At 47.4% G+C, this 24,692-nt stretch overlaps 1 protein-coding gene across 1 annotated transcript in view; it reads right to left on the reverse strand.

Annotated features, from left to right (window-relative positions):
• The window catches only part of DOCK4 (dedicator of cytokinesis 4), a 274,845-nt gene that overhangs the window by 26,603 nt on the left and 223,550 nt on the right, over nt 1–24,692 (reverse strand). Inside the window, exons 33-41 of the mRNA XM_023537457.1 lie at nt 23,567–23,652; nt 18,786–18,881; nt 18,025–18,085; nt 14,111–14,204; nt 7,277–7,425; nt 6,251–6,337; nt 4,489–4,593; nt 2,895–3,036; nt 1,396–1,562 (exon numbers count right to left, since the gene is read on the reverse strand). Coding sequence (XP_023393225.1) covers nt 1,396–1,562; nt 2,895–3,036; nt 4,489–4,593; nt 6,251–6,337; nt 7,277–7,425; nt 14,111–14,204; nt 18,025–18,085; nt 18,786–18,881; nt 23,567–23,652 — 987 coding nt within the window. The remainder of the gene's footprint in view (nt 1–1,395; nt 1,563–2,894; nt 3,037–4,488; nt 4,594–6,250; nt 6,338–7,276; nt 7,426–14,110; nt 14,205–18,024; nt 18,086–18,785; nt 18,882–23,566; nt 23,653–24,692) is intronic.

Raw genomic sequence — 24,692 nt, forward strand, 5'->3', positions numbered from 1 at the left:
TCTCAGGACGCTGAGAGCCCACGGAAGGAAGCAGGCACGCCCTCCTGCAGGAGAAGGACAGCTCTTCTCAGAGGAGGTGACACGTGAGCGGAATTCTGAAGACTGAGTAGGAGTTTGCCGGGCGGGGGGCGGGGGAGCTCTGCAGGCGGCAGGAAGCTGCGGGCGCAGAGACGAGGCTTGTGAGGGCATGGCAGGCGAGGCGGAGGGAAGCTGGCTGTCGCTGGGCTGAGAGGGAGGGTGAGTGCGTGGGCTGGGAGGACGAGGCCTCTGAAGGGCAGTTCGGAGCCAGGTGCTGAGGGCTGTATGCGCCGGGATAAGGAGCAACGTCCATTATTGATTTTAGGGGGGTTAATAAGTATCTAAAGTGGTGGCCGCAGGGAAATGTGGTGCAGCGGATAAAGCAACGGAGAAGGCGTGGGATGGTGTGGGTTCCAGGCGGGGCCGCCGGTAACCAGAATGTGACTCCAAGCAAGTCGATGGCCTGTCACTCATGGAGCTTTGACTTTCTAGTCACCGGAAACAATTGCAATGACAACTATCTCACAAGCTAACGATCTAAAATTGGTTTTGGAGGGCAGAAAGAGAAATGTTAAGTACCCCCAAAGAACCAGAAAATCATCACAGATCTTTTAAAGAACATCCCAGTGCGCGTCTCCAAGGGTCTCCGGCCTTGACACTTAATCCATCCCATCTCCTTGCACTGTTCAGTCCCATCAAAACACCACGAAACGACCGCAGCCCCCCTCCCATCACGTGGCTGCGAAGAATTCCTGGGGTTGCTGCTGGGAGCGCTGGGAACTGACACGCAAGGAGACAAGGTGAGTTAACGTTAGATAACCATTAGTCAGTCCTGTCTGCAGCTTAAGCAGAGATGATCTGTGATGAAACAAGCTGAGCCAGTCAACCCACAGCGATAAACTGGTCTTGCATTCTTTGGGGGGAAAGTACTGACCCCTGGGGGTCTATGAGGTCTCACTCTGTCGCCCCTGTCAGGGGAAGAGCAGGCTATAATTCGTCCGTGCACCAGTCTCGCCCCTTCCCCCACCCCTCCACCCCCCTCATCCCCCCCACCCCCGTGCGGCGGTGAGAGAGCACACCCCCTTCTGAATCTGCAAGCACAGGGCAACTGAGGAGAACGAGAACTCGACGTATGCAGATTCTGCCATCTGCCCTTACACTGGATCCTCTCAGAAATCCTCCTTACACACCGTACAGACGAGGAAAAGCAGCAGGAGACAGCACAGATGCTCCCAGAAGGCTACCCAGCCATGTTCTCAGACTCCGCTGAGAACCACCAGACCAAATGATTCCTGGCTGTCCCTTGACTCTGAGTAACCATTTGGCGAGGGTCTGACCGCCAGGAGCTCCCAGCCCGTAATGAGAACGGCACAGTACCTTGAATTCATTCTCTTTATCTTTAGTGCCTTTGTGGAAGGGCCTGTCGTAGCGGAACTTCCAGATGTGATTCACTTTGTAGAAGCTTTTGATGTTGTCGGGGACGCCCTCTCTCTGCAGGACCTCCTGGCTCTCGGGAATGGGGGTCACGGCGTAGATCTGCAAATCTAGGATTAAAGGGTCAAGGAGGAACGGCCTGGCAAATTCTGGAAGTCTGGCTTGAGCCATGCGGCCGCAGACAGAAGGGAACAGGTAACGGTCTGGCGTGCCTATGTGGGTCAAATTTTTAAAAAATCCCAAGAAAGTGCCTCGACCTCGGTCCCTAGCGAATCTTTTCTAAAACTATCGGTTTTGAACTAGTTGTAGACAGGTGATTCTGAACGAAAGCATCGGTTTCAAATTTCTATGACCCGTGAATTTACTGATCACTGATTTTTTTTTTTTTTCTGGTGAGAATGGGTGGGCATGGTTTGGATCCTACGTACTCAAAAGTATTACTTCTATTCCTTACTCTTTAGTCCATGCATGACCCTTTTCAAATTTGTTTGTGCTTCTAAATAATGTATAAATACCTATGCAAAGGTGACCAAAGACATAAGCCAGTACTGACGGTGACTTACGTTTACCGTGTGATGCCCAGCGTCCGCAGCCTTCCCATACCTGTGGTCCCTGCTCTCCCAGATCCCGTACTGATAAGCAGCGTGTTTAGTTGTAGCTGATACTTTTAAAAATTACACAGGGTTGTGTATTTACCTCCTTCTCTTCTCAAAGAAGGATAACAAAGCATTTTTCTGAACGTCATTACTCACTTCTACTGCGTTTTAGTTTCTGCTCTGAAATGGTAGCCATAGTTATTGCTGGGAGCTCCTGGCCTTAACATCTTCAGCTTTGGGAAGAGACAGAGGGATCCAGAAATGAGTGCTGGGGTGAATCCCTTTTGTCTCTGACGCCTATGAAATTTCAGTTCAGTGGTTCATGTGCAGACATTGGGAGTGTCAATTCTATAGCAATTATAAAAGGCTGTTCGGGATGCCTTGGCTAAGAGACCCCGAAAGACACTGGTATCTCTTCCTCTTCCTTTCCTCATTCCAGAATAAAAACGTCAAGGGAAAAGGGGATGAATGACATGTGCCAGTAAACACAAGGCTCGTATCTTCGTGAACTAAAGTAGCTTCCATAGGATATGTCGAGAGGAAAATTATTCTAAGGGCGACCACCGAGAAGAGTTTTCAAAGCAGGGCTGCGCTACAGAAAAGTTGACCAAAATGGGAAAAAAATGAACAGAATCTTTAAGAGATTTGTTTTCAACCGGCATCGTGGTAATAAATAGAACAATTCTGCCTAGAAGGAGCTAAGCTAAAGTAAAACGGAGAGAAAAAGGGAGGGTGAGGGCCTGGCGAGCAAACAGGGGCCAGAGGCCGAACCACGGTGCACGGAAACTCTCCGCGGCTCACGCCGGCGGCGCCCAGCGGGAACGCGGCCCTGCCAGGGGCGGATACACTGCGCCTCGGCCTGGAAGATGGTCTCGTCGGGCTGGTTGGCGTGCTGCATGGCGATGGCGTGGGGGAACTCATTCAGCATCCTCTGCTGGAAGGCCTCCAGCCGCTCGTAGTCGTGCCCTCGGCAGACAAACTCCTTGTTCTGGGGTGAAATGAAAGAGAGACCAGGACTAGCCATTCCAGTGGCGAGCGCGTGAACTCGGCAGAGACACCGGCAGGGAGGGCGCCGGCCGCGACGGCACGTGCACCAGCAGACCGTCGCGGCGGCGACAGCCGAACGCCGCGGAACGGTCTGGAAAACGTGCCCAAGTGTTAAAAACGCAGGGCTAAGACTTACGAGCTGCGCTCCCTACTGCTTCTAGCAGAACCCAGCGGCACACCTGGCTCTTCCCAGTTCACCTGCCCGAGGGGCCAAGAGGCACCTGATTCTCTGACCACCGAGTGTAAACGACCACAACCGAGCCCCTCCCAGCGCTAACAGGCACGTGCTAAAGGTTCGTTTTATAAACTGGGCGCCACATTTATGTGGAGAAACTCACAACGTGGAGGAAAAGACACGCAATCCCTAAAAATGCATTTTGCTGCATTCTTTCTAACAAGGCCGCAGAGATTAGCCTTCACACTGTGACAAACAACAGTCGTCCACTGCCCGGAAGAGTGGGCCTGCTGTACCCCAGCTCCCGTGGGGCCGGCACGGGGAGCCCACTGTACCTCAGCTCACGGGGCTGGCACGGGGGGCCTGCTGTACCCCAGCTCCCGTGGGGCTGGCACAGGAAGCTTCTGAGCCGCAATGGCCTCAGCTCAGCTAGGATTTAGGATTTTGGGGGGCTTGCTAAAGATTGGACATATTTTTGTCTGTTTCTGTTTATTTGTTTTGTTTTACAATAGTTCGTAATGAATTCACTCAATTTCAAAAATGATCCCAGACACGTCTCCTCCATTGCCGGGGAGGTACACCCCCTCTCCTGACCAATGTTTTTATAAAATAAGACGCTAAATATAGAAGATGCCGCTTGGCATTATGTGGAAAATGGACAGAATGGAGTCAGGGATTTTATTAACCAGTAGGTGCCTTAGAATGTCTAGAACGTTCCCCTTGTAGAGAGAACCTATCCCAGCAATAAATGGGATCTCTTTGCTGGGTGACGTTTATCTTCTTACGGAGTCATCAGCTAGGCCAAACACCACGCTTCACGCAAGTGTGGGGTACTGTGCCCCTGATGCGTGACGGCGAGGCCGTCCACAGCCCCCAGGCCCCACGAGCCCGCCGGTCCCTGTAACGCTACCCTGAGCACGGCCGACTGAACAGGAGAGCAAGTGTCAGTCACACAAGGGGCCCAGTCACCAAAGACTGGTCATCACTATGGGAAACTGGGCGAGAAAAACCAGAGGCCTGTTGGGTATCTGAGGAAATTACTCACAACGAGGCGTTCTAGAGAACTATGGCTTTTGCAAGCTACAAAGTAAAAAGCACCTCTGATAATTGTCATCACCTGTCTTAAAAGGATAAAATATCGTTCGTACCTTACTTGGCCTTTTGGTTGGGATATCTACATTGGAAGCAGGCAAGTAAATTACATGGTATATTACTTACTCTTAAGAAAAATGGAAACTTTTTCCCATAAAATCCAACTCTAAAGAACTCTGGCTCAAGACGTTGCTGGTCCATAATTTTGTCATACAGAGAGGCTTCCATCATCTAGGAAAGCACAGGAGAAATTCTGATGATTTTACCTCATCTTTCAGCTCGACTGATTGATAGCAGAGGATATTTCTTCTATGTAAAACACTTCCCTTTAGTTCAGTTTGCAGAAAAGGAGGTTTGACTCCCTTCCTACGTTTTAAGGCAGGATCAGCAAACGTATTCTGCAAATGGCCATGGAATCGATATTTAAGGGAATCGATATTTTAGGCCATGTGGTCTCTGGCACAGCTACTCGAGTCTGCGAGGCCCACGGGCTATTTGCTGACCCCTGCTTTAAAGGATCAAATGTATTATTACGTGTTCTCACCAGAGACAATGATTTCTATGCACAGAGTCTACTGAGGAAATACCTTCCTCCCACTTAAATAAAAATTAACACGAACCGTTCGGGCAAAACCTTTCTGGGTTTGCTTCTCCTCGGACACGGTAATTCAGGATATTTGGAAGGTGCGCACTTGTGCAGGGGACAAAGTGCTGTAAGGGCTCAAAGCCCTTAAGTGTGTCTATGAAGCACATAAAGCTTATGGCTTCCCGTCCTGGTGCTGTCATCCCCAGGGGGTCCAGGCAAAGACTAATATTGTCCTTGAAAACTCCCCCTCCCTCCAACCCCGCTAACAGCGCCCAGAAGAGCAGTAGGCATGAAGTGTAATGCTCACTCAGACTTTATAAAAATCTTAGCGGCTACGGCACCCATGGGCTTTCGCGGGTAAACACTGTAACCTCGCTTCTGGCACGGGGACAGGAAGCCAGAGAAGCACAGGGACGTTTTTACATGAAACTGCAGAGCCTGCCAGAGCCAGCGTGACGGACGGATGTTAAAACCAGGCCTTTTCTCTTTGGTTTTCATGTTGGGAGAAATATCGATGAATCGCTGACGTGAAACACAACTGGGCAGACGGGGGCAGCGCCCGGCAGCTGAGTGGGCTGCCTGGGGGGCAGGGGCTCGTGCCAGCTGTCAAAGCCTTATGACGTCGCCGCTTAAACCACTACTTCAGAACTGAAAGGCGACGCCATCGTCTTATTGTTTTCATATGTGAAAGCTGATGATCCTGCTTTAGAGAGCCCAAAGCCCTTAAGTATCGTGAGACGACACACCACGGACATGACTAGGGAGTAAGGGCGTGGGGAACAGGAAGACTTGTCCTGTCAGGAGCAGACAAAACCTTTGGTCAGAGACGCAGATGGAACCCCGTGAGCTCCTGGGCGCTAAGACCTTGGTTTAGGGTTAGCGAGTATGAATATATTTCTGAAGCTCAGGACAAATGTCACCTACAGAATTTAGCCCCCAAATACTTAAAAATGGATCCGTTAGCCATTCTACTATTCAGACTATGGGACGAAGAACGGTCGATGGTTACAGAGGTTTGGGTCCCAGTGGGGAGCTCTTCAAACGGTGCGACTCTCCTCGATTAACTAAAAGTCCGAATCCGGCTTGGACTCTACTTACGAAGCGGCGCTCGGCGCAGAGCGAGGGCTCACTTTCCCTACGCTTATCGCAAGCATCACGCAGAGCAACCTGCTCTTTCTCTGTGTAAAGAGCGTTTCAGAAAAAACGACTCTAGGAAGCTCCCTGCGAGACCTGCTGGGGTGACCACAGTGTGGACAGCTCATCGCGAAGGGGGCCGTGACGAGGACCCGCCCGGCGCCTTACCCGCATCTTGCTCAGGTTCCTGTAGTCGTAGTAACTCTCGTACTGCTCAGCCATCTTCCGGCACAAGATGATGCCATTCTCCCAGCACTGAGGACAGACGAGTCACGGCAGGTTAACGACCCCCCGCCCTCGCCCGCCTCCACCCAGAGCTCAGGACGTGACTGCGTGCGGATCGGCGGGCCTACGGCTTCGTCTCTGTGACCGACCTTTAAGTGTCCTGCTGCAACTTTAAGCGTGACGACAGCGTGCCATCAACACGTCGGCTGTTAACACGCTTTAGGAAGCTGGAAGTGATGACCCGCAACTGTCACCAACACATGGTGCAGTGGCAACATTTTTTGGCATCGTCTCAGAGCCCACACGGCTGAGCAGATGCGTAATCCGGCCCTCAGCGCTAGGGGAAAGTGCCACTCACTCCCTAAGGCCCCAGTCTGCAGACTGGCCCGCTGGATTCCTTGCAGCTAAGGCAGGTATCATCGAAGCACCGAGAGTCCAAATCAAACCTGCGATCAGATTTGCACATTCTCTCAAGAGCACAGCAAGCCCTCGGGGGTGGGGGATGGGAGGAGGGACACTGGGGTGCGTTTTTGGGTTGGAGTTTTTCGGTGCCCATGGCATCTCCAAGTGTGTGACGGGATGCCGCGGGGTTCTTTAAACAAGTCATTTTGTTTTGTTCACTGAAAAACGGAGTGGGGCGGAATACTCGCCAATTTGGGGAGGCGAGTGGGGGTGACAATGGATTTCAGAGAACAAAACGCCTGGGTGTCCAACGCGTAGGTCAGTGCTTCCTGAGGCACGGCCCCGGCTTCACCCACCGGGCACCTCCCGGCTTCACCCACTGGGCACCTCCCGGCATCCTCGGTAAACCGCAGCCCGCGCCCCACACCAGACCCCCTTCGTCAGGCCCCTTCGTCGGGGCAGGGCCGCGATGGGCACGTTTTCACACCTTAAAATTCAGAAGCATCGGCAAACCAGAAAAAAAAGGAGACGCGACACCCACTTGACCCGCCCGGAGGGGCCGCTCACCTTGCCCCTGTCGAAGTTCTGGATGACGGCGAGGTGCAGCTGCTCCTTGCGCTGCCACTCCGTCTGCAGGGGGTAGGCCAGGAACTCCCGCAGGGGCCGGTCCGACCATTCCAGAAGCTCGTCGTACAACAGGAGCGTATACGCAGCCTCTGAAAGCCAAGTGGGGGGCAGTGATCGTAACAGGACCCCAACCACCTCCCCTGGCGGCGGGGTGCTGCTCGGACAGACAAACTGTTGTGGGCTGTGACATGACTTCCCTTGCTGGCCCCCCAAATCTTCAGCAATAGCTGCTGAAATCATTACATGTTTGGTGTGGCTGAAATTTCTTGGGGAAACATTTAAAGGGGTGATTTTCTGTATATATACGTGAAAATCATGACCTGTGGGCTTAAGCATTACTGACAGAGAGGTAGTACATATACTAGAATACATTCTACGGGTCTCTTCTTTCCCTGAGCCATAAATATGGCCAAATAGAACAAGAAAGGGGACCGGAATTCCTTGTCGTTGATGAAGGACTGTGATAATTTTTTCCTTCTGACACCGTAATAACCAACTCATTGATCAGATTGAATAGAATGGACAGACCCTGATGCTATTAATCCATTTAACTACCATCCCTATATGGCTCTCAAAAGATATAGTAGTAGCTTTTAACACAATATCAATAAATGGTGATTCTTTTTCTTCATTTATTTGCCTTAAGGGTAAACCACACACCAAGCTCTAAAGTAACACGTTAATTCGAACGCTATGATTTGGCCATAAATAGCTACAATAAGAAAGGGCTGGGTCTCTTTCGCTTTTCTCTTGCCTCGTGAGTGTCACAGTCCTGAGACAGGCTCTGGCCTTTTTCTCTTCAATTGCCTTTGGTGAGCTCAGTCTCCTGGTTTCTACGACTGTGCCAAAACCTTTCATAACGCATCAGCGGTCTCTTACCGCCCTCTGCTCAGCTGGCATACTGTAACCAATATGATCTTCCTTCGATGAAGACTACCTTTTTGCTCCCCTGATTAAAAACTAGCCAGCGACTCGGGAGCTAAGAGCATAAATTCAGGCTTCCTAACGTGACAGAGAAGGCTGGCCGCGAGGCCGTCCCCACAACCACTCCCCTAACCACTGTCTCACAGAGCACAGGCGAGAAGGAGCCACCGCTGACTCTTCCAAGAAGCCCCCAGGCCGGGACCTCGATCCCGTCATCAGCTCTGATGAATGAGACACACGTGGCCTGATCCAGAGATGGACACAGTGTCCGCTAAAGGGTGTCGCTGACGCACAAACAGAGCTGAATCGGCACGACGTAGGTTGCCATGAAAAACTGCTTCTGACAGGACAAGAAAGGTAATAATGACCAGGTCATAAGATCGGTGCTATGTCTGAAAAGCCTTCCGGTTCGCTCTTCTGACCTTTAACTCCCCATACGTCCTTCTGATGAACGCCAAACAGCTAAGGTAACCTCATGAACGTCTCTGCTCCTCCAGCCACCTTCTGAGCCAGCGGTGGTGGCTGCCCTCATAAGCCCCCCGTGGACTCACAGCCCCGCTCACAGCCTGTTCCTTCAAGGCTTTCTCCCTCAGCTGCCAAATAACTCCCCCTTTCTCTTAATGATCCAGCTCAAGAATGATCACCTTACTCTCTGGGACTCCTTTTGTGTGGCCCCCAGCACCTGAGCACTCAGAAAATATCCTGGAGACGGATCATTTTACATGACAAAACGAGGACAGAGGGAAACCCTTCCACAGCTGAAGCCCACGGCTGCCTGCGGGACATGGCTTTCAAAGGGCACTGAAGGTCAAGCTCATGGAGGCGGAGAGAACAGTGGACTCGGAGGGGAGGCGGGATGGGAAGTTACTGTTTAATAGGAACGGGTTTCGGTTTGGGATTATGAAAACGTTCTGCAGATGGACGGTGTTTGCAGGAAAATGGGAATGTGCTTCACGCCACCGACCTACGCACTTCAGAAGGGTCAAGACGGTAAATTTGATATGATTACATTTTGCCACAATAAAAAAAGTTAAAAAAAAAAATGGCAACGAAGGGTTTCTAGTCCCCAAACTGCTTTCTAGGTCACCACTGCCCTGGGATGGTCCGGGGGATGATCGGAGGTGTGGGCGAGCTGCTCCCCCGGACAGGTGTGGGAGAACAAGCTGGCCATCAGAGGAAGCTGACCAACGACCGCATGGGGACATGGGGAGGCGTGCCGACAAGTTACACCTGTTTCAGAATTTGATTCAAGAAAATGATGATGAATATCTGGGGTAAACAGTGTGTGTAAAAGAAGCCACAGAAAATGTTCGTTAAATAAAACATTCACCTCTGAGGCATGAACAACACAGCAGACTCCTGAGAAGGATTCTGAACACATTAGCAAACCGTAGGTGTTTTATTGTAATATGTTCTATATTTATTCTTCTGTATCTTTAGAAGACAATATTATGTATTGGAGAGGGAAGAATGAATCACAGCCAAAATTTCCAACAGATCATCTTTTCCAAAGTGTTTATAATTGAAAGGCATTGCCACATAACCTTGTACGAGCCCTCTGGTTCCATCGCCGTGAGAGGGACACGGTGAGGGACCAGCACAAGAAAAGGATGACACAGGAGAAGCACGAAGATGAACGGGGAACAGAGAGCCCACCGCAAATAGCTGCGAAGGGTTAAGCCGCTTCCACAGAGCCCTGTACAGACAGAAACACCCTCCATCGAGTTCACGCTCTCCAAGGACACACGAAAATGAGGAAGAAGACAGAGGAATCGAATGTTACATGGAAAAGGAGCTCTTCCTTATGCCTTTGGGGAACATAAAAACTGCAAACAAATTAAAGAAAAAGGTTTACCCCTTCCCAGCATAGAATCAGGTTTGGACTTCGTCTCAGAGAACCAAAATATAACTTACCTATCTGTAAGAGCCTGTCATCGGTTCCTTCTCAGTTTTTTTTTTTTTTTTGGAATGGACTTTAAATAAAACCAGCCTCCCAGTTTTTTTTCCAGACGTATAAAAAGTAGGTTCACCATTTTTCTTAAAATTTGGCTACTAACTGCCTAAAAAATGACCATTTAAACTCTCAGATAACGTAATCAGCTCAAAACTCTTAGTCTAATATTTAACCAAAACTATCGGCACATCAGTGTAAAAAGATATTGGGACCTCCTTAGAGATGAGGGAATTACCAGCATTGAAGGAGAAAAGTCTGCTTTCCAGGTGTTAAAATTTAACTGAGTGCATTCATTAGTGATGCATTTATTTAAATCTCATGTTGTAGGCACTATTCTAAGAACCGAGAAACTAAGAAGAAAACATCATCTCTGTCCTCAAGGAACTCACCCTTTAGTGGGAGATATTTGTCTGTCTGTCTGTCTATCTGCCCACGCGCACACGCACACGCTCTCTCACACACACACACACACACACACACACACACACATCTTATATAACTAGCAACAAAAACAATGAAAAAAACATTAGTTTAATGGACATCTGAAAAATTGCAAGGGAAAAGAACTGGAAACATCCACTCGGCTCAGGAAAGGTGGGTGGCGGGGCATGGGGTTGGTGAGGGCAAGAGAAGGAAGAGAATCGCAGGAAGGTGAAGAATTCGTGGAAAAGACGATGCAGGAGCTGGTCCCGAAGGACGAAAAGGAAGCGCCCACAAGTGGTCAAGATGAGGCCGAGCACACAGCTTCGTTCAGTTACGATGGACCTCGAATGAAGAGGTCGAGCTTCCTTTCGTAGAAGACGAGCACGGATGACAGAGCTCCATCTAGAGATGGAGCTGGCAAAACTGTCGTCAAAGGCCAGACAGGGCATGTTTCAGGCTTGTGGGCCACATGGCCTTTGCTGTAGCTACTCGGTTCTGCCACTGCACAAAAGCAGCCACGGACACTATGTAAATAAGAGGTCTGGCTGCGTCCTAAGAAAACGTTCTTTACAAAATCAGGTGGCTGGTCTGCAGGTCGAAGTTTGCCGATGGCTGTCCAGGTGGGAGATGAGAAAGATGGTAAAAGCCCAACTGAGGCAGAGAAAGTAGAAACAATGAAAGGGAATAATTCTGAGAGACGCTTAGGAAGCAAAATCGGGAAGACTTCACGAATGATTCCTTGACGGAGGTTAAGAGGGGGCCTATGTCAGGGACAGTGGCAAGGTCTCCAGACTGAGCCGACAGCAATGCTGTCAATGGGGAGAGCGGACCTCGAGCTAGAGGCACACTTCAATTCTGAGCACACGAGTGCCGTCTCAGAAAGGACCCCTTTGCTCAAAGCCGAGGGAGCGGCCACAGTTCCGGAGCCCCGTGGAAGACAGGTGTGGAGAATGACCAAGATTGGTGGTTCCTAACGCCGGTTAAAGGGTTCAGGTTGTGTTAAGACGCCGTGAGGACGTTCCGCCCCATCCTTCCCAGTGAGGGCGATGAAAAACCCGAGGCAGACTACAGAAAGCAACCGCGGGAAGACTCCGAAAAGCCAACGAGAGCAGGAAAAGCAATACACAAATAAGGGCAATAGAGTGGTGATCGCCTGGTTTTACTTTTGCCTCTCCTACCTCCTGGTGTAGACTGCCCTGTGTCCCGCTACTGCACATGGGAATAGCAGGAAACAGCTCCAAGGCAAGTCCCTCCAGCCAGAGGACAGAGAGGCCCTTCTGTGGGACGGGGCACGTTTGACTTCTCTGGTCCATGCTGAGTCCTGGGAACAATACTACACACCTGCAGTGGTAACTTGGGGGTGACCACGGTAGCATCAGCAGCTTCCCCAGGCTTTTGACTTTTGCTGCTTGGTCCCCAGGAGGCCAAACCGTAGGGAGTACATCAAGCCTTGGCTTTGAGTATTTGGGCTTTGTTCAAGCCAGAGTACTAGAAGCAGCAGCCCCGGAGAGACTTGAAGAATGAGAAAGATCACAGACAGAAGGGAGGAGGAGAAAGGGCTTTTAAAGTCCTGAGGGTGACATCCTGGGCTCACTCCCCAGAGGCACACGTTCAGAAAAGACCACAATCTACAAAAAAAGATTTTGAGAAATGAACTGTGATGTAGAGCTGTGTCTGGGTCCCAGACTCCCTCTGGTGACACACATGCAGGAGAGCCCAGAACAGGACTGCAAAGGCTTTGAAGAGTAAACCAACATCAGGACCGCAGTCTTCAGAAGGTGGTTAAGAACGTGAGGTTTAAAAACGAACTGGATTGATTGTCTGCTTAAAAAAAAAAAAAAAAAAAAAGGTCCATTCTCCAGGAGATTTTAACAGAATCCAGAGTCTCATAAGATAAAATTGTCCAGGATACAATTCAAAATTACTTGATATTCAAAGAAGCAGGAAAACAAAACAAACCTCAAAGGAAAAGGCGATTAACAGATGCCAACCCCAAGATGATTCAGTTGTTGGAATTACAGACAAATAATTTCAAGTAGCTCTTGTAACCAGGCTCCTTGAAGTAGAAGCGAACACTTGAACAGAAAGCGTGAAGTTCCCTGCAAAGAACTTGAAGCTATAAAAAATAAATAAGTAAAATAACAATTGCCAATTGAAAATTTTAGAACTGAGTAATACGATAATAATAAAAATTAAAATTACACAGAAAGAGCTCAACAGCTGAATGGCAATGACGGCAGAGAGTGAATGGACCGGCAGAAATCATCTCATCTGAACGACGGAAAGAAGTAGCGGGAAAAAAATGGACAGGGCCCCAGGAACTCGTGGAACCACACAAAAAGGCCTAACATGCACGTCACTGGAGTCCCAAAAGAGAGGAGAGAGACTGGTACGGAAAGCATATTTGAGGAAATAATCTCCCCAAACTTCCCAAATTTGGTGAAGGAAATAATGTTTCTAGATTCAAGAAGCTCAGCAGACCCAAATAGGATAAACTTAGAGAAAACCATGCCCATAAATACCATAGTCGAACTGCTGAAAAATCAAAGATAAAATCTTGAAACTACCAGAGAAGATTACATATTCCGTACAGGGGATCGATTTCAATGACGCCAGGTCTCTCAACGGAAACCAGGGAGGCCAGAAGACAAGAGAACGTGTTCAACGTAGAGAAACGAAAGAACCCTCTACCTAGAATTCTATACCCAGCAAACATACCCTGCTGAAGATAGTCTCAAATCAAAACAAAACAAAAATCAAATAAACAAACAAACAAAAAAACACATTAAGAGAATTCTTCACCGCTAGATCTGCTTTAAAAGAAATACTAAAAGAAGTTCTTTTGGGTTGGACGAAATGGTACCAGAGGGAAACCAGGAACCTCGCAAACGAAGAAAGAATAATAGGAGTGGCAAATATGCGAGGAAATGTAATGGACGGTCCCTATCACCTCACGCTCTTGAAAACGGGTGTGACCGTCGAAAGCGAAAATTATGACGTTACCTGATGGGGTTGTCAAGGTATGTAGATATAGCACCTGTGACAAACACGGCATACCGTGGAGAGGGTAAAGGGATCTCCAAGACAGTAAAGTCCCCACCTTTAACTTGAAGTGGTAAAGCCCCACCTCTAATTAGACTGTGGAAAGTCAGGTATGTGTGTTGTAACGCCAAAAGCAACCTCTAAAAGAACTACGTAAAGAGACAGAATAAAAAAGCCAGGATATAAATGAAAATGGAATACACAGAAATATAAGTAAATGCAATTAAAAAATATTTTTAATAGTCGGTTTTTTATCTGACACGGAGGTTGAGAAACAGAGAACGAAAAAGACCGGCAGACCGCATAAAAAACGCATCTAATTTTGAAGTGGAAGCGCTTGACTCCGCAGCCCCGATTATAAAAAGCAGAGGACGTATCATGTTTACTACCGTGTCCAGCCCACTTCCCGACCTGCGCCAGGCGACAGTTACCTGTGAAGTTCTGTGCCTTGAGATGCAGATCGTAGAGTTTGTGAATGTAGCGTATGTACATCTCTTCCTTGTTCAGTTCAGTCTTATAGAAGTTCTGTAAAAAAAAAATAAAAAAAAAGTACAAGTGTGGATTGTTCCTCAACAGTCGGGTCTGCAAATATTCTGCTGAAATTCATGGTTTGAACCAAGAGAATTAATGGATGCATTTTTTTCATATCTATGTCGTTACAAATATCAAGGAGGCCCGGTGATGTCTTTCCAATTCAACTCTGCGTTAAACGCGACCTAGAAATCACTGGATACGCCGGAAACTTTTGCAGGGTGTTATTACCACTGATTCACATCTCTTTTGTGACTTTCTACTATTTTTTGATGGTTTAATTGCCAGTGGACAATCAGCCTATTCAACTAAAAAACAGTAAAAGATGTAATAGATTAACCAGTTTATTAAACTTAATCAGTAATATTCGAAGGATAGTTTCTTTGAGTTTCAAACACATTTTTGCTCTAAAGAAAAGTTTCTAAGACACATATAAAAGGATGAGTAAAAACAATGTAAAAGCATTTTTTTTCCCCTGAAGAATCATGGGAAAGAGGGTAAATGAAAAAGCTCTTTAATGTTAGGGTGTTATTTAGAGTTTCTTACTTGTGCTAGAGTTTAAATGTTTCTAATTTATTGCCAAAAAATAAAAGGATTAATAACAAGAGATTGTTTCACATTATTCTCATAGAGGCATGCTTCCTGAAAATACTTTATTTACTTATAAAAATGTATCTCGACCTTACTAAGCCTCACTAAATTTTAATATTAGTTATCAAAAGCTCAACCGGACTCACCGGACCACATTCTGCTGGCATTTAAAGGTAGAGTATGAGCAGCCACATCTCTTTCTGCGCCACGTCAGAAAGTACATTAGTCCTCACAGAACGCAGTAAACGCAGCGGCCAACGTCCACGAAGGTGGACTGCAGAAAAAGCGTGGCGCCAAGACGCCCGCGAGGCTCGCGGGGGGCAGCTCGCTGCACGTTATGAGGTCCCTGCCTTAGGCGTCTGACTACGATCACTGTCGACGCCGTCGTGCTGACTAATGCTCCTCGGCGTCGGAAGGAAAGTGGGTAGCGATGGGGGCACACGTCTGCGACCTGACGGAGCGACAGGTCTTGCGTAGCGGGAAAGGCCTGGAGTTCTGAGGGGTTTGAAGTTGATTCGCTAGCGAGGGCTTCGGTAAGGGACTCAAGCAGCCGTTGTGGCTCCTTCGATTATCCTTGAGCTTGAGGCCCGAGGACCTTCTGTCAACGTGCGTTGTGGACCCCACCTCACAGGTGTCCGTTCTTCAATGCAAGGGCGCTTCTAGCCTTGGAATGCTGACATTTAGTTACATCTAAAACAATTTTTTTTTCCTAGTTTATACCATTATCCTTCCCCCTTTTCCCCTTGTGTCCCGCAGAACTTGGCATTCTTTTAAAAGGCTAAGTAAATAATGCTACTCTCAGCTCTCATTATTACCAAATCATTTTAATTAGCGAGAATTGTTGTACCGTAAACACAAGTCTAACGGCCCCTTAGCAGGTTTTTACATTATTAAAGGATGATTTGCTCACATAGCTTTCTGGTAAGAAGCAGCTTTCTCTGAGAACAAAATAAGTGATCGCTCAGTAAATGAATAGTGCTTTAAAAAAAAAAATCTCTCCCATGAGCGCATGAGAATATTTCACATATGTCTGGCAAAACTTGAGAGACACAAAGAATAATTCCATCTCCTAGCATTAGTCATGTCAAAGATTATGCATTTTTACCAATTTAACACTACAGTTAACTCCAATCTCGTAAAGAAAGCCAGAAAGCTCCTGGAGGCAATCTGGAGTTGATCTCTCCAGAATTAAGAAGAATCTCTAGGAGGAAGGAAGCATTGGAAGAGAACCATAATGCTGCTGGAAAGCATCAAGAACTTCCCGTATGGACTAGAAGCACGAAAGAGCGGCTTCAACATTATATATTTGGTCCTTTAATAGTAAGTATTCTTGTGCTAGATGAACAGCTTTAGAATTAGAACAGCTTTCAAAACGGTAAGTGCAAAGCTAGCCAGATAGCTTCTCTGTGTCGAGGAAATGCCGATGGGGCCACTGACTTTATTAAGTCTCGGGTCTGTTCCCGCTGGGAGACAAGTAAGCACACTGAGGGCGAGTAGTGAGTCCTTCGTCCGAGGAAATGCTCGCTTATTATACCGAGGAAACGAACTGAGGGTCTGCATTTATCCGTTCTCCTTCAAACGGTAGACACTGTGAAAGTTCAGGACGACAGGAAAAGACTCTTTTGGAAAAAAGGTAAAAGCTTTCCTCTGAGGTTATTTATCAGACTTTGTGCCCAGAGTGGGGGGACAGCGGGAGTAAGGACACAAACTGAGAAGACCTAAAGCTTACAGAGAACTTGGCTTTTCTCCCCAAACACTGACGTGTAAGCAGAGGGATGGAGAGGAAGCTCAAGGTCAGGATACTGACCGTGGTGAAAGGCTGGCAAAAAGCTGGGGAAATACAGACGGGAGATTTGAAAGTGAGGATGACCACGTTCAAGGTTGGAAATGAGAGCTAAGGGGAGAGGTCAACGGGCTGAGCCAGTGAGTCCGGCCTAATGGCCTGGAGGGGACCGCCGGCGGTAACCGGTGACCGAAAACGTGGAAGAAAGTGCATAACGAGGTGTGCCGTGACGGAGGACGTCGGGTCCCACTACTTTTAGCGACTGATGTTGGAGGTGGAGATGTAACAAATTCGAAGCGAGGACACGGTGGGCGTGGGAAAGAGGGTGAGTCACATACCCCGCGATGAAGGACGGCGCGGCAAGAAAATAAATGAGGGAAACGGTAAAAGGACAGTCATGAGAAAGTGGAAGTTCTGAGCGCCAAGGAGGGGCCGTGAGGGGAATAAACAGAACAGAAAAAAGCAAGCCTGAAGCCAGCGACCCAGGACAGGACAGAACCAGAGCGGGCACAGGGCACATTTTCAAGATGCGGGAAAACACAACAAAGCAAGGAGAGTAAAGGACCGCATGGCACTATCTGCCAAAGTGACAGACGGTGAGCTTTCATTCATTCTGCAGAGTAAGACAAAGGGGCCGTGACACTCGCAAAGTTAGAGTCACGTGTTCCTCCATCTCACACCTGACTAAGGAAACTTAGCAAAAGCACCAATTTACTCTAGAGTAAAACCTGAAAAATGAATGTCTAAATTGTACGATCATTCTTTTGCCCTGTGGTGAGAATGTCACTCTACTTGTTAGTTAGGAGACATTTTCATATAAACGTAGTTTTCCAAGGACAGGTCTGGTTTAGCCTGTCACCCTCTCATCATATTTTCCTTTCAAAAATGTCCTGTTTGGGTGATAAATTACATGGTCGTCCTGCTTATGATCCAAACCTTCATAACAGTGGCATTATCAATTTAATTTGCAAAGCAGCTAGAGCGCGCATGTGAGTGCGTTTAACAGGAAACTGCCGTTTGTTCGCAAAGGGAGATCACCGACGTGTTAAAACGCAGAACGGATCCAGGGGGATGGAAGGGAAACCTCTGCAGAGAAGGAAACAGGCCTCTGCTCTGGACGTGGTGCTTCTTCCGTGGCCAGCGACAGAAGACTCCAGGACGACAAAGCGTGGGGCAGGAGGACGAGGACCTCGCTTCCAGTGTCACCGAGCTCGGCCGGCAGAGCGCTGCGGGGAAGGCGGCCCGCAGCGCCGGAGCTGATGATTTTTTGGGCTCTAATTCAACCTACAGCTCGCTCTGCTTCTTTCAGAAACACTTCTAAACTCTTCTAAGACACATCCAGATAAAAACGCACTGTGGCTTAACGCCAGACAAAACACAGTATGTCTGTAAGAAACAAATGTTAGTGTGCAAGGAGGAGGAGGGGAGCGGTTCACTCACCAGAAGGCTAACTGTGCAGCCGATCTTCTTGCCGTCCACCTCCCCCATTTTCATGCAGTCCCTGAAAACAAACAGCGAGAGTCAGAGCTCGGGCTTCCTCCCGAGGGGCAAGTACAGATTGTTCATTTTGGGGGGGAAAAAGTACTGTCAGCCACCAGAGGCGACCTGCTGTTCAGATAAAGGCTCAGCAGGCTGGAGAAACTGCCCGAGGCGGCGAGGTCTCAGGTGAGGTGCGTGTGCGGTGGGGGGCGTGAGGCGTGAGCTGGCAGGCCTGGCCATCCACCACGAGAATGAGGGCTTTATTCTTCAAATTAAACAAAAACACCACGCATTTAAGTGGAACAAACTGCTCTAACGGTTTAGATAATTTTTTTGAAAGAATGATGACTGTGAAAGCAGCACGTCGTACGGTTAGCTCCGCATGACACCGTCTCTGCCCCGAAACTGACGGGTCTACTTACTGGTTCTAACGGGCGAGTCTACGTACCAACAACAAAGAGCCCCTTTACTAATAAGACCCTTAGAACCCTCTCCATTCCCTGAGACTTTGAAAGAACTGTCAACCAAAACAAAACAGAAAGACGGGGGCAGAAAAACCAAACGCTCCGAACCAGCTAGGGGAAAAGTCCATTCTCTCACTGCCTAAGGTTCCGGTCTGCTTATCAATCCGCGTGCTGAACTCAAGTGCACGGCTGCCTGTGCCCTGACCCTCGTCTCCTCCTGGGACGCGGCACGTCTGGGAACCACGAGACTCGGCTTACCTGTAATCCAGCAGCCTCTCCATCAGGCGGGTCACAGTGGCGATTAATGAGACGCCACTCTCCCTCCATGTTTCCCGCTCAATTTTCTTTAGGAGACTGGAAAAGAAAGAACCCAGGGCATTTTCAACATTTATTTTTATCAGTCACCATGACAACCATTTTACTTTCATCAGTACCTTAAATGCCTTAGCAACCACTGCAACATCTTATAAGTAGCACGATTTGCAAACAATGTCTTACCTAGGATAGGGACCAAATAGCGGAATTCTAATCCCGGAAGCATTGACAAAGCAAATTGATTTTCAGATTATCCAAGTCATAAAATACGAACACATGCACATAATCATATTTTCAAAATAGACAAGCTCCTCACAGCTCAAAGACATTTTTCCCCTAGCTTCTCTTAACGCTAAAGGGCTTGTGCCTCGCCACATCAAATGACCCTGCGAACAGCGAGAACAGAGTACCTGTAAGTTCACTTTTAAGTCAGATCTTGCTGTAGTCACATAGAAATGCTTTCCTACCTCTCAGCGGAATGCATCTTCATCCAAGCAATTTTCCTGCAACGCAACTGCTCCAGAAAAACCCTTGTACAGACGGGATGACGTTGCGCTGCGCGTTTAACATTTGCCCACTCGATACATATTGTACTATCTGTGCACTCACGCAACAGTTTCATTCACTCTGCCGTTAATCACAGAGGATTTTCTCTGTGGTGGTTACAGCAGATCGCTGACAAGAACTCAGCCACAGCTCCCTCCTGCATTTCCCCCTCATCTTACGCACCTTGGAGCCCAGGCGCTATGTAAACACAAAATAATAACAACCACAGCAATTAGGATCTGCTTTATTTTCATTTCCGCTTCTCGGCAAATTGACCACACGCTTGGCAAAGCCTCTATGACTGAACTTTCCCCCGATGGCAAAAGTTAGAACGTAAGCATGACAATTCAGGGTTCTGCCCTACCCCTCCGGACTTCGTGATCGCTCGCTGCTGTCTAAAACCCCGTTTGTCTTTCATCTCGGTTTCAGAAATAACACAGAAAACAGGTACGATCTCAGCCTATCATATATTGTGCTTCGGAAAAGAAACTTTAGAGAAAAAAGCTATTCTGGCGAAGCGTTTTGGGGGGCCCGTGGCTACGTTCTCTCCCAACTTTCCTCCCCAATTCTCACTTCTTCTTGCTATTGTCATTCTCGTGTCCAGCCGTCTGTCTTGTCTCATCTGATGCCTGTGCATCCCCGGTCACTTGTTTTTCTAGTTGATTCTGAACTGTCATCTAGACTAAGAAGGGAGCGTAGCATATGGAAGGATGCAGCTTGTCCTGACTAATCCCCCAGGGAAAGGTCCTCTGGTTTGTTTAAAATGTGTTTTCTTTTTTTTAAAAAAAAAAAATCTCTGAACAGCACCTGTTTCAAGCCTCAATGCCAAATTGGTATTGAACCAAGTGCTCAAATGACAATCTGTGTGCCAAGGCAATGCCGGCTGATGCAGACATTTCCCTCAAGTGACAGCCCACACCGCATCTACTTTAGAGGCTGAAAAACAAAGAACTCAAGTTAAGTAATCATTCTAAAAATATCTGGAAACTTCTCTTATGGGCATGAGTTTCATGGATTTTCACAGCCTCCTGACGCAGTGTGAAAGCGGGTGGCAGCATCCTCTCGTGAGCAGAGGCAAAGCTTTGCAGAGCCTGTTCCCTCGGCTAACCCAATGCCCCGGTGTCGGCGCCAGGTCTGAAACCCGCCTTGTGTGCTTCCACTCTCAGGCTTGCTTTTGGGGTCGAGAAGCCTGGCCTTCCAGTCTACCCGACGCAAATGGAGAAGGAGTGGCTGTTGGCAAGAGAAGACTCTCTGGAAAATCTGGGTGACTGGTCTGTCATCACGCCCACACGCCTGGGCTGAGTGCACAGGAAGCATCTGACAACAGTGCGAGGTGACTCCTTCCTGCTAATACACAGGCAATGGGCTCCACGACACTGGGCGGCGGGGTAAACCACGGTCCTACGGGGTGACCTACTGCTCATCAGGCTTCTGCTCTGCGGAAGAATATTGGGAGGCGTGCAGGATTTGCCCCTGAACCTACGTCTCTCTGTATGGTGACGGGGCTGAGTTCGAGGCCATCACTCTTGTCCAAAACGCCCATGTCTGTGTCTGCTCCTCTTAATCCAAAAAATCCGGATACTTAAAGCGTGTGTTATAGAGCTAACCCTCTGTCCCCCAAGTAAAATGAGTGGTCCCCACACAGAAATCTTGGAAATGACTTGGAAACTCCCTGAATTTCTTAGAGCAACACACGATAAAGCACAGTCAAGGACTACGGGAGAAACCGGGGTGGGTGTTTCCCCTCCTGGAAAGCCCCTTTGGCCCCCTAAGGCTGGAGGTACCCCTGCCGTGTGCTCCCACGGCACGGTCGCTGCTGCCTCCCCAGCCCTGGGCGGCCGCCTAGCGCAAGGGGGTGCTCGATAAATAGAGCCGAATGAGCAAATCGAGCAGAGCCAGGGGAAGTGAGTTTAGTCCTGAGACTCGATTTTGATGCATGCCATTGGCATCTATGAGCCACAATTTCAGCATTATCAAAAAATAATAAATCCAGACTCTTGCTTATTTCAAAAAGATGTAGTATGGGTACATAGAGATGAGGTTAGGATTAGAGAAAAATGACCTGAGTTCTTGGGAATGAAGGCAGCATGCTAATTTACAGTCTCAACCTATGGCTCTTCTGGTAAGTATTGCATTTTCAAAAAGCAGTAAGCTGCTCCCGGCTCTGAACAAATTCTAAGAAGCTTTAGACATGAATTACAGAGAACAAATGAGAATCTGGACCACAGCGACGTGTGTTCCCCATTTATAACGTGTGAGGTGGCTCGCTGTGACTATACTAACTCATCGGGATGTCTATGGCCAAAGAAGCAACATGCAATTATTTCCTGAAACACAGTTAGATTTTCACTCGCTTTTCTGAGCCCAGGTAGTAATGATATGTAATTATCACTTTCGATTTTATTTATTCCCAATATGCTGATCATAAAAGCATGAAAGTACAATATTTATGGGAACATTTCCAGTAATATGCTAAAAATCAACAAAAGAATAAAAATCTCTACTGAATGAATCAGGCACCTTAAAATAGTCCTAATTACAGACTCTTAATATTTTAATTAGTAGTTTGATTTTAATGCCAAGGTACATCTGCTATTTCAGAGTCATATTTATACACAAGCAATCCAAATTGCACGCCATCAGGCCTCTATAAAAGCAGATGAGAGGCACTATAGAACTATATGAGCATTTATTAATCTTGTGAATTTATTATACAAATTAATCGCAGATCTCAAGAGATTCATTACACTGAGCGCTTTCTCCTTTGAGTTCTTTGTTCAAACCAGGGACTAGCAACTGAAGTGAGAGCAGTTTTCAGAAGCGATTTATTATATTGGATGAGGTTGTAATCACAATTCTCACTAAAATCCTGCTGTCATAAAAGACAGACGCTTTGTCTGTAACAAGGAACGAGGGCTTGGCGAATAATTATCTCAGGTTCCAGTTTAATTACAGTCTCAGAAGGAAGTGGTGGTATTCAGGATTCAGCACAAAGAGTGTATTTTATCAGCTACCACCACCGCCACCACCGGAAATCTGCATATGCTTTCTTGGCTTCTCCTTTCAATATAATTTTCTTAAAAGCTTGAAGAATGATTCTGAATCAGGCAAGCTGAAATCTATCAGTCACTAATAATACTTTCCAAACCCACATATATTCATATATCCACTGCTCTGAATTTATGATCGTAAAATGAATTACAGAATTTTGCATTTGGCTAATAGTGCTAAAGCATTCACGTTTAGTTTTAGGTGATACCTGGGCATAAATACAAACGAAAGCATATTCTGTAATAGGAAAGTGTATTCCCAGATTGTTTTGCACTTCTGAAAGAAATGCAAATATTTTCCAGGTGCAATGAGCTACTTCTCCTTTCAAAAAGAAACCCTTTATACACATACTACCTTTGAAAATGGCTAAAATCCACAGAAAGCTGTAGAGAAAACAAGGCTTAGAATTAAGCCTTAGAATCCTAAAGTACCAAAACTTGCTTAGGTATCCTCTCCGGCCATTTCGCACAGAGGATGAATAACCAGCCGGTACAAGCAATGCATCCTGGGACTGCGATCCCATTCCACAGAAGAGGACAACCTGCAAGTCCCTTCACAACACTCTATTCCTTCTCCATCCTCCATACAAATCCCAGTCACAGAATTTACTGGAAATGGCTCGCTTCTGTGATATTCTAACGAGAAACGTTTAGGACACAGTTCACGATGCCAAGCGAGCGATCAGTATCGCCGAATGGGATCAAGTGCCGGAGAACAGGGCAAACGGGGCTCATTTCCCCAGCAGCAGCTCGGCCCAGAGACCTCGCTCTGGAAAGCCCTGCGCCCCGGACTCCACAACCACACTGCCCGTCTCCCTTTTCCACGCGTGACCCTCTCTAAAAATCGTTATCTTGCAGCCCCGGTTCTAAAGTGATTAGGCATGCGAAGGATGAGATTCATGATGCAGCACGTGACCTGTTCTAATCAGAGATTAAAATAAGAAGACACATCTAATCATCGGTATAATGAGATCTGTTCACCGGAGTGAGGCCATTATCTTTTATTTCACACTCCGCAAAGGCAAAGCGCTCCAGCAGGGCCGACGCTGCCTCTGCAGCTCTCAAGCTACTTAGCACTGACACCGAATCCCCCGGATGGGACCGACTCGAGATAAACACGCTACTCACATACTGTTGAAGAGCTCGCGGTACGTTTCATCACCTTTGCCTTCCGACATCAGGCTGTCCAATTTGTCAATTAGTTTGGCTTCCACCTGAAACATACCCAAATGTCACTCTCTCTTTCCTTTCCCTCACATAAAAGCATTTCTAGGCAAACTGAAATATATTTATATCTGCAAGAGAAAAGGCCACGATTGCGTGAAGGTGACACTGTCAGCTGTGGTTGGTAGTAGGCACCCCCTCGGAATTCTAGGGGGCTAATTTAGGCCGAGCATCCCGACTTCGAATTCGCTGCAGGGTAGCACTGGCTGCTGCCAAAGACATCTATTTGTTGATTCAAACACAAATGCTTGCAGCCCAGCTTAGACATTTGAATTCTTTTTTTAGGTGGTATAAAATCTGGCAAGTCCGATTTCTTTCCTTTTTTAAAAAATCACTATATATATATTTACATATATATACATGCACACACACAGGAATATCAGCAAACTAACATATCCACAAACATTAATTTAAATCTCTGATGTATTTTATATCTATTTTCTTTCTCAAAACAGTTCGAGGTTGCACTAAATCTCTGCAAAAGTTGGGACTTGCCCTATCCATGTACAGATGGTAGAGCCACAGAAATATTCTAAGTCAGCAATAAGCAGCAGGAGAGAGAAAGGACATATTTCCTGAAAACTGTAGTCGAAAACATTTATATTTTCCAGGATGTGAATCTTTTAGGATGTGAATATCAGGAAGGCAGAAATGTATATCGAGGCAGCAGAAGAGACAGAAAATGAAAACCTCTGCACAGCCAGAGTTAAACAGCTGGGAATTGGGGTGACATCCGAATTTGCCAAAGCACTACGCCCAATTAGTTACTCCTTTCAATAAAATTTCGATAAGAGGATAAAGACCAAACGGAGGGACAGTGGGTCCTGCCCCCGCACACTTTTTAAATCGTCTTTCATGCACCTATTAGCTTTCTTGAAAATCAACGTAGCTATCGATACAGGTGACATCGTGCTTTTGATAACAGGACGGTCGGACGCAAGCACTAGGCTTGCTCGTGCAGTAGGCGAGCTCTCCTAAGACCTGATAAAGGCTTCATTTAGAGGAGCATGAAGGAAGGCCAAGTCCTTCA

The sequence above is a fragment of the Pteropus vampyrus genome, unplaced genomic scaffold (assembly GCF_000151845.1).
Source record: "Pteropus vampyrus isolate Shadow unplaced genomic scaffold, Pvam_2.0 Scaffold192, whole genome shotgun sequence".
Lineage (NCBI taxonomy): Eukaryota > Metazoa > Chordata > Mammalia > Chiroptera > Pteropodidae > Pteropus > Pteropus vampyrus.